Source organism: Eupeodes corollae, chromosome 2 (genome assembly GCF_945859685.1).
Source record: "Eupeodes corollae chromosome 2, idEupCoro1.1, whole genome shotgun sequence".
Lineage (NCBI taxonomy): Eukaryota > Metazoa > Arthropoda > Insecta > Diptera > Syrphidae > Eupeodes > Eupeodes corollae.
In genome coordinates, this window is record NC_079148.1 from 4,194,826 (window position 1) to 4,204,955 (window position 10,130).

The 10,130-nt window shown below is 30.5% G+C and overlaps 1 protein-coding gene across 1 annotated transcript; it reads left to right on the forward strand.

The window, feature by feature from the left end:
- The first annotated feature begins 2,079 nt into the window (after positions 1-2,079).
- LOC129947058 (probable 4-coumarate--CoA ligase 1) lies at positions 2,080-9,921 on the forward strand. Its single transcript, XM_056057494.1, has 4 exons — positions 2,080-2,341; positions 8,280-8,487; positions 8,542-8,854; positions 8,911-9,921. The coding sequence occupies exons 1-4, from the start codon at positions 2,186-2,188 to the stop codon at positions 9,863-9,865; spliced, it is 1,632 nt and encodes a 543-aa protein (XP_055913469.1). The 5' UTR covers positions 2,080-2,185; the 3' UTR covers positions 9,866-9,921.
- Positions 9,922-10,130: the final 209 nt, after the last annotated feature.

A 10,130-nucleotide genomic window follows, 5' to 3' on the forward strand; every position in this document is an offset into this window, starting at 1 on the left:
TTCAGTAAAATTTTGAACAAAATCGAATTGACAGTTTTTTTCACAAAAAATTAAAAACCGAAAAAAATTAACAAAAGTTGGTAAAAATTGATTTTCGACTTAAATATCTTTTCAAAAATTGTAGATATTGGCTTTTAACTACTTTTATCTTTCAAAAAATAATGTTGTTAACATTTAGTAAAATTTTGAAAAAATTCGAATTGATAGTTTTTGTAAAAAAAAAATAAAAATACTGACTAAAAAATTATTTTATTTTACAGAAAATTTTGTTTTCGATATTCAGTGATTTTTATATAAAAATCCAACAGTCCGTTATTTCATAAAAACCAAAATCTACAAAAAAAGTACCTACGCAAATTTGGTAAAATTGATACGAGTACATATAAACAAACTTTGAAGCAAGACAAATCTACAGACGGGATGGGAAGTTATCAGTGTGGGTCGCATCCCAGCCTCTTTTTATTTTTTGTAAAAAAACAGTCAATTCAATTTTGACCAAAATTTTACCGAATGATGAAAACCATATTTCTAAGGAGATAAAATAATAATTTTTAACAATTTCGAGCTATGTTTTTTTTAGGTTTTTATTTAAAAAAAAAACACTGTTAAGATGTTAAAAACGTTTTTTCGTAGTCAAAAATTGCGTTGGAGATAGAATCATTTTGTAATGGTAAAATTTTTGATGTGACAAATTTTTTTTCCGCCCACGCAATTTTCTTGAGAGCCATTTCTGCATCTTTCTGCATTATTATCTGTAAAATAAAATGTATTTGAAGTCAATATCTCTTCTAGTTCTTGAGCTATGGACGACAAAAAAACGTCGCGAACGTACGGGCGTACGAAGGTAAGTACACACGCACGCACAGACATCTTTCTAAAAATCTTTTATTTCGCCTCTAGGGTGAAATTGATAAATTGGACCCATTACAATGACTTCCTATGGGAAGTTAATAAAATAATTACTTGGGCAACCCTTAGTCAATAGGCCGCACACGTTTTCTTTTCTTCTGTCATTACTTGTTCATTCACTACGTGAACATTCACTACGTGAATGTCAAATCGAATTTGACAGCTAGCCCAGTAATCGCCAGAAGAAATTCTTCGGACTAAATCTGGCAAATAAGGGAACTGTTTTATTCTCTCGCGCGCAATCTTTTGTAAGAATGAGCACAACTTTTAAAGTGCGGAACAACTTCGGACTAAAAATGATTAAGACTTTCAGTCTAAAAAAAATCAGTGATTTCTTAAATTAGCCGTTCGGATTTGGAACAAAACTGTAGGTCCCCTCCATCCCTGACATGACTCACACACAGAAATAGTTGAGAGTTATAAGACACTAGCTCATAGTTCTCAACGGACTGTTGCGGTCCATAATATTTTAATTCTATTATATTATATTTTATATATATTTTAAAACGATGTTATTACAAAGAAGTGAACTGGGGCGTATACGCATTTTTTTAAAAAAAAAACTATGATCTTTGTTACTTTATTTAAAAATCAATAGTTTCATGTACATGACGGAAGGAACAGAACAATGCTTCTAATTTGGTTAAACTTGTGTGATCATAAAAATAGCATTCTTAGGTATGTAAGTGATTTACATATGCACGTGCAATTACCTCTCACTGACGTATTTTTAAGTACATATTTTAGTTAAAATTAAAACATTCAAATTAGGGTCTTTTAAGATCAAAACAACAAAAGTCTTTTATTTTCCATTCAAAGATATCGTTATCATTGCACAGTGAGTATGCATCTTTTGCCTGCAACTCCTTGACAGGTATCAAACAATAATATTTAAATTCTTTACTTTATAACAAGATACTATAAACTGCAAATAACTCTATAACAACAACAACAAAAAAGAGCATGTGGACATGTAAACGAAATCATTATGAATTATATGATTGCGATGCACTTGTTACTATATCAATATAACTCAAACAAATTAATAGCAATCATTTTCTTTAGCGTGCTTGAAAAATAAGTGCAATTGCAACAATAGCACAGATACGACTACACCTAAAAACTATATATATAGGATTTTATAATAAAAGTCGGTGTCGCTATAAGAAAGAGTTTTATAATCATTTAAACTCTTGATACGATTGGTGATTCTATTTTAAGTTAAATTGTTCGCGGTTTGCTATCGTGAAGTTTAAACAAAAATACAATAAATTCAATGTCCGCAAAATCAACTGAAACACGGACTCATTTTGATCCTGAAACAAGGACATGGAGTGGTCCAAAAGTGAATAATTTAAAATCAGGACCTGATGTTTCTGTGGGACGTTGTATAGTTGAAGGATTACTCAAATCACCTGAACACATAACACAGGTAAGCATCATCATCATCATCATTAGGGACATAATTTATGACTTAAGTGCTTTTCAATCAGTGCATTATTAATGTGATATGTTAACGATGTTGATTATAATTTAAGTGAAGTTATAATTGAGGTAAATTACTCGAACAATACAATATGATAATTTACTTCCTGATGAAAAAAGAAAATAATTTAAATCATTAAAATAACTTTTGATGGAAGTGAAATTTAATTGGGTAAATTCAAACGAAAATTCAGCATGAAATTTTAATGTTGCAAATTATTCGTACAATTTAACCTTTATAAATCTTTTTTTTCTAAAAAAGATGTAAAGGGTGTTTTTTTAAGTATAGAACTTTGAAATGGAGTAAAACAAAGACTTTTTTTTTAATTTGGAAAGATAATCTTCTCACATTCAAATTTAAATATTATTTCTGGAAATATATTAAATATTAATCTGGAGGTCCAATTTTCGATATCTTTTTCCAAAATTTTTGTTTTGTGCATGCAAAATTTCCTAGAGTTTCGCGCAAACAAATCCCATCTCATAGAGTATACTACTTCCTTAATGTCACCGTCAACGTAGTCGATTCTATTAGAAATCTTGGTATTATGTGTGACAAACACTTGCATTTCCATTTCCATTTTGACCAAATTATTAATAAAGCTAATAGATCTCTGGGTTTTATTAAGAGATGGTCAAAAGAATTTTCCAACTAAGGCGCTTTACATTTGCCTAGTCCGTCCTCATCTTGAATATGCATGCCAAGTATGGTCTCCCTTTTATGCAAACCATTAACTCAGAATTAAAAATGTTCAAAGACGTTTCGTTCGATTTGCCTTCCGTGGCCTTCTCTGCCTACTTATGCCGATCGATTAAAACTCATTGGTTTGCAACCCTTATAAAATTACACGCAAAAACGCTGATACATATATTATTTGCTCACCAATTGTTAATGGGCAATATTGATTCCCCGTCACTCCTAAGTGATATTCATCTTAACACCAACCCTCGAAATCTATGATCTGTCTCCCTTTTCTATGTCCCTCATCACCGCACTAATTACGTTCACTTTGAACCAATGTCCAGAATTCTACGTCGATGCAACGCTGCTATCCTAGTTTTCGACATCAACATTTTCAAATCCTATCTGAAAGATACCCTTTACTTTTTCTCTTTTTTAGTCCGCATTACTCGCCCTCCACCCTCCTTTAATTTAAAGTCTATTATAATTAAAAAATTTAGTAATTGTACATTAAAGAGCTTAGGGCCCACATGAATTAATGTTCAAAACTGATAACAAGAACTAAAAAAAAAGGGGCTAGGATGCGACCCGCACTGATAACTTCCCATCCCGTCTTTCGATTTGTCTTGCTTAAAAGTTTGAAGGTTTTCGTGTTGGGTTAAAAAATTTGTCACTTGAATTATTCTTTCAAATTTTAAAATCACCAACATTATTTTTCATATAAAGAAATAGTTTAGTTTGAAAATCTAGTTTTGTTAAATAGATTTTCAGTCGAAAACAATTTTTTATCAATTTTAGTAGCATTTCTTAAATTTTTACGAATTGGATGAATGAAATTAATTTAAGAGATATCAAGAACCGAACATCAATTTTTACCAAATTTTTAAGTTAAAATTAGCTGGAAGTCATGATCTCAAAGTTTTGAAAAGATATTTGAGTCAAAAATCAATTTTTACCAACTTTTGTTAAATTTTCTTTTAAGTTTTTATTTTTTGTAAAAAAAGCTGTCAATTCGATTTTTCTCAAAATTTTACTGAATATTGACAAAAATATTTTTTAAAAGATAAAACTAGTTTAAAACCAATATCTAAAAGTTTTGAAAAGATATTTGAGTCGAAAATCAATTTTTACCAACTTTGAGTAATGTTTTTTTTAGGTTTTAATTTGTTTATAAAAAAACTGTCACTTCGATTTTTCTCAAAATCTTACGAGGTGTTAAAAACGTCATTTTTAGTTGCACAAAATTGTTTTATAGATAAAATCATTTTGTATTCGTAAAATTTTTAATTAAAAAAACGTTAATTGGATTTTTTTCAAAAAATATAATTGTTTTGTATCACGTTAAAATATATTATATAAATTTTAATTCAAGTCTCTAGTGTTTTTGGTTCATGAGATATTTAGGACTACGAACGCACAGACATCTTTCTAAAAATCTTTTATTTCGACTCTAGGGACCTTGAAACATCGAGAACTGTCAAAATTTTCAATTTGACAAATCAGACTCAGTTAAAAAAATGTTAAGGTAAATTAAGTTAAGTTATAGCTTGTATTAAACTTAATAAATACAATTTGTGACCTTTTAGTGGTCAATCGTCTCTGGTTTATTGGCATAGCCTAGCGACTCCACATATCTATACAGAAAATAATAAAGTGGCGTAAAATTGCATGATCTCGGATGCCAATTTACGGATCCGTAGCATAAAACTATGTGGTTTCCAAATTGTGTCACTAGCTAGACATATTGCGTCGCGTCGCACCTTCATATTGAAAGCACAGCTCCTGCGCATCAGAGTTGTTTAATTGATAAACAAAAATGTCAATAATAATTTGTATAAAGCGGTCAATATTAACTGTTCTACGTTTTGGCCAGCATCATTTTTAAAGAAGTACGGATTAATTATTCCACCAACCTATAAAGCACACCAGTCAGTTTTTGTGGATGAAATAGTGTCTCACCATCATCATACATACACTTAAAGAGTGTCACTTTTCCAAATACGGAGGTCTTAGTTGTCGAAGTATTCATTAAACCAAAAGTACGTTTGATCTCTAAACAAAATTAACGCGATACGTATTTTGAGCATAGTCATGATTTCCAAAAGATATTTGCACGATTTAAGAACGTTCTTCAGGTTTGATTCTGTTCTTGTTGTTATACCAAACTAAAAATAAAAAAGAGGCTGGGGTGCGACCCACACTGATAACTTCCCATCCCGTCTGTCGATTTGTTTTGCTTAAAAGTTTGTCTATATGCACTCGTATCAATTTTTACCAAATTTGCGTAATATTTTTTGTAGATTTTATTTTTTATGAAAAAACGGACTGTTGGATTTTTATATAAAATTACTAATTATTGAAAACAATATTTTTTGTGAAATAAATAAGTTTGAAGCCAATATTTGTAATTTTTGAAATGCTATTTGAGCCGAAAGTAAATTTTTACCAAGTTTTAGTATTGTTTTTCTTAGAGTTTTATTTTTTGTAAAAAAACAGTCAATTCGATTTTTTTAAAAATTTTACCAAATGTTGAAAACAATATTTCTTATAAGATAAAATTACTTTGAAGCCAAAATTTGAAGAGATATATGAGTCGAAAATCAATTTTTACCAACTTTTATACATTTTTTTTAGGTTTTTATTTTTCGTAAAAAAACTGTCAATTTGATTTTTCTCAAAATGTGTCCTAATGTTGAAAACAATATTTTTTATAACAAAAAATTAGTAAGAACCTATTATCTCAAAGTTTTTAAAAGATATTTGAGTCGAAAATCATTTTTTACCAACTTTTGTTAATTTTTTTTCGGTTTTTGATTTTTTGTACAAAAACTGTCAATTCGATGTTTTTCAAACTTTAACTGAATGTTGACAACAATATTTTTTAATAGATAAAAGTGGTTTAAACCCAATATCTCAAAGTTTTGAAAAAAAATTTAAATCAAAAATCAATTTTTACCAACTTTTATTAATTTTTTTGTTTAGATTTTAATTTTTTGTAAGAAAACTGTCAATTTGATGTTTCTCAAAATTTTTGGCCAATGTTAAAAACATTATTTTTTATAAGCTTGAAGCCTAAATTTCAAGTTTTTGAAAAGATATTTGAACCGATATTAATTTTTTACGAACTTTGAGTAATGTTTTTTTTACATTTTATTTTTTATAAAAAAAAACTGTCAATTAGATTTTTCTCAAAATTTCATCAGATTTCAGAAACATTATTCTTCGTTGCACAAAATTGTTTTAGAGATGAAATCATATTTCAGTCGTAAAATTTTTGAGGGGACAATTTTTTTTTTTCAGTTTTATTGATATTTTTCAAAAAATATACCTGTTTGGTATCACGTTAACCAAAATTTTCACCTTTTTTTCAAACTGCTACGGTAAAAAAAACCACCCACGCAATTTTCTTAAAAGACCTTTCTGCATCTTTCTTTCTTATTATCTGTATAACAAAATTTATTTGAAGTCGATATATCTTCTGGTTCCTGAGCTATGTACGTATACAGTACACACGCAAGCACAAACATCTTTCTAAAAATCTTTAATTTCGACTCTAAGGACCTTGAAACGTCGAGAAATGTCAAAATTTTCAATTTGACAAATCGGACCCATTACAATAACTTCCTATGGGAAGTTAATAACGTAATAGCTGACAAAACGGCCGCCAGGTAAAAAAGTTTAAAGAGGGACGAAAGGCGCTTTAAAGTGTTAAAACTAAAATTAATTTATTTGAAATGGATTAAAAAATATTTGTTAATTATAATTACCCAGTACTTAAAGTGTGTCTAATGTATGTTATGGGTGGAATAATTTTGTAAAAAATTATATATGTTGACAAAACACTCCACAGGCAAGCTACAAGTCCATCATGATTGATATTTTCTATTGAAATATTACTTATTTGTTTTTCAATTTGACAAGGATCCTCAGCTTTCAGTTGAATGAAAAAACATGATCAATTGTCATTTTGACATACGTTGACTGACCTTAATTGGAAGGCAAATTTTGGACAACTGGCCAATCAGATACTATAAACTTACCTTACTTTCAAGTCCCTAATGTCGCCTGAACCTGCCCAATGTAATGTACCCTGGATATTGTATATCGATAATGTTTTGATTACTGTGCACTTTTGAAACGAAAAACAAGTATTTTCTCAACAAACTTCTTTTTATTACGTCTTGTGCTCTTTTATCAATACTTCAATGTTTATATTCTAAAAACATCCATTATTTTCTTCTACTCATTCTTTACCTACAAATATACATATTCAAATGAATCTAATTCACAACTCTTAAAACAGAAAAATTTCATTTTAACATAGAGTGGTTAAATTTTAAGGGCTGATGTTAAATGTGAACCACACCTAAACGTCAAGTATTTTTCAGCATTTTATTTGACATTTCTCAATTTCAAACAAATTCAATCTGTATTCATAATAAAGTTATAAGAAAATTGGTGTTCAAATAGAAATGCATATCGTGCACATCGTGATTTTGTAGGCAAATTTAATCGCCCAAATGTCCGTAGAAATCGTGCACAAATTTGAGCTAACCGGGTCTGTAGAAGATGTCAAAACACCAGTGCATGCTCGTAAAGCCCCTACTGCAGAAAATATCATAACAATTGCTCTTTTGCGCGACGAATTCAAAGGCCGAATCCAAGAGCTAAAGGATGATATACTTCGAAACAATAACGGCATAGAACCTCAATTATGCCTTAGCATTATCAAAAAATTTGGATTATCGGATGAAGGTCGCGGAGGCTATCCGATATTTTGTAACATATATAATTGAACCATTTTAATATCATCATAATAAAAAGAAATGACAAATATTTTCAAAAAAAAATGTTATATTCAAAATCAATATCAACCCTTAAAATGTAACCACCCTTAATTTTGCTGATGCTTTTTTCTAATTCTGTTTTTTCTTTTAATTTTAAATTAAGGGGGTGTAGTATCCACCCATTTAAAATAATAATAAAAGAAAATAAATCAATGAATTAATTTTTTATAATTATAATCTGGTATAAAAATTACAACAAGAATAGAATCAAGTGTTGTCAACACTTTTTCCAATTAAGTTGGTCATGTGTCGTCAATGGTGGGTCGAATGTCGGCTTCCAATACGTCAAAAGTTTCTCTTTTGTCAGCATAACATCATTTTTTCTTAACATAGAGCCATATTTTTTGTGATTTCAGATCTGTCACAATAATGGAAAACAATATACCAACAAGCAAATCCTTACAATGAGCATTCGGATAGCTCAACATCTTGAAGAACTTGGAATTCAACAAGAAGATGTTATTGGGATTTGTGCTTCTAACACCGACTACTTAGCTCCTTTGGTATTTGGATCTCTTCTCTGTGGAGCAATAATCAGTTCCCTAGATCCTTCATTTGACAAAGGTTAAACATAATATTTTCTATCTGTCATTTTTCAATACAATTATTTCCCAATAGATGGCATTCGACATACCTTCAATATTAGCAAACCTAAAATCACATTTTGCGATGGCGAAATATACCAACTTGTAAAAGAGTCCTTAGCCGAAATTAATCCTTCTATTAAAATCTATACGATGAAAAATCATTTAGAAGGGGTAAGAAGAATTGAGGATTTAATTGTTTCGACCGGAAAGGAAGCTTCTTTTGTTGTGAAACAATTGAAACGGGGGAGCAGTCAAACAGCTGCAATTCTGTGCTCGTCTGGAACTACTGGGCTTCCCAAAGGAGTTAGCATGTCTCACGAGAGCATAGTCAATGCAGTAATATTGTGAGTAGTCAATCAAATATATTCCAGAAACCATTTTATTTAACCTCGATTCTTAGCTCATTTACAGAAGATGACAAACTACTCTGCTTCAGTTCGATTTATTGGCTATCTGGTATTATAAGTCTCCTGCATGGAACTATGATTGGTTGTACGAGGGTTATAACTGACCAGAAGTACGCACCAGAACTATTTTTGAGAATAATTGAGCAGTACAGAGTTAATGTAGTCTTTACTCCGCCTTCACAAATGGCAACTGTCATACGATGTCCCGACTTTACGAGGACAGATCTAAGATGTCTAGAAACGTACTTCTGTGGTGGAAGTGCTGTGCCTTTTGCAGTTGTTCAAGAATTTGCAGAGCAAGTAAAGAACTGCCAGATTATGGTTGGATATGGTATGACCGAACTTGCTGGTGCATGTAGTTTTGGTGTTCCTGTAAAACCTGGAGGAAACGGACAATTGATGTCTAATGTAAAAGTTAAAATTATTGACGATGATGGAAACAAACTTGGAATCGGTGAAATGGGAGAAATTTGCATCAAGTGTCCCTTCAAATGGGCCGGTTACTATGGCAACCCTACTTCCACAAATGAAATATACGATCAAGATGGCTACATCCATTCGGGTGATCTTGGATATTTCGATGAGAACGGATTACTGTTGATAGTTGACCGAAAAAAGGATATTTTGAAATATAACAATTTTCACTTCTTCCCTACTGAAATCGAACAGGTTATTATACAAATTCCAGATGTGGTTGAGGTTTGTGTCTGTGGAATTCCTGATATTATTTCGAGTTTCTTGCCAGCTGCAGCTGTCATCAAAGTTCCTAATAGCAAATTAACTGAGGATGATATTTTGAAGTATGCAGCTGAAAAAATGGCTCATTTCAAACATTTACATGGTGGAGTTTATTTCGTGGATTCGTTGCCAAAAACCGCCTCTGGAAAAAATATTCGAGCTAAGGTCACTAAAATTGTAGAATTGTTATATAACCAAAGAAAGGGATAATAATTAATATAAAAAAGAAAAACACAATAAATGTAAATACTGAAAAATGTTAATAACTTGTTTCAATGTGAAAATTTTACCAGTTTTAAATGTTTTGAAAACTCCGGATAAGAATTTCTGTATAACTCTAATAACAGCAATGGGAAATATTTAGACAGCTGATTTAGCTTTAAGATCCGTAAATTGCCATGTATTAAACAGATTTGAAAGCACATTGTAGCCAAAAAAAATCGTAGCCCAAAAAGTAGCTCAAATATCACAAGCA

Coding starts and splice junctions, on each gene's coding strand:
- LOC129947058 (XM_056057494.1), top strand. CDS start 2,186: ATGTCCGCAAAATCAACTGAAACACGGACTCATTTTGATCCTGAAACA. Junction 2,342..8,279: donor CACCTGAACACATAACACAG/GTAAGCATCATC, acceptor TTGTGATTTCAG/ATCTGTCACAATAATGGAAA. Junction 8,488..8,541: donor AGATCCTTCATTTGACAAAG/GTTAAACATAAT, acceptor ATTTCCCAATAG/ATGGCATTCGACATACCTTC.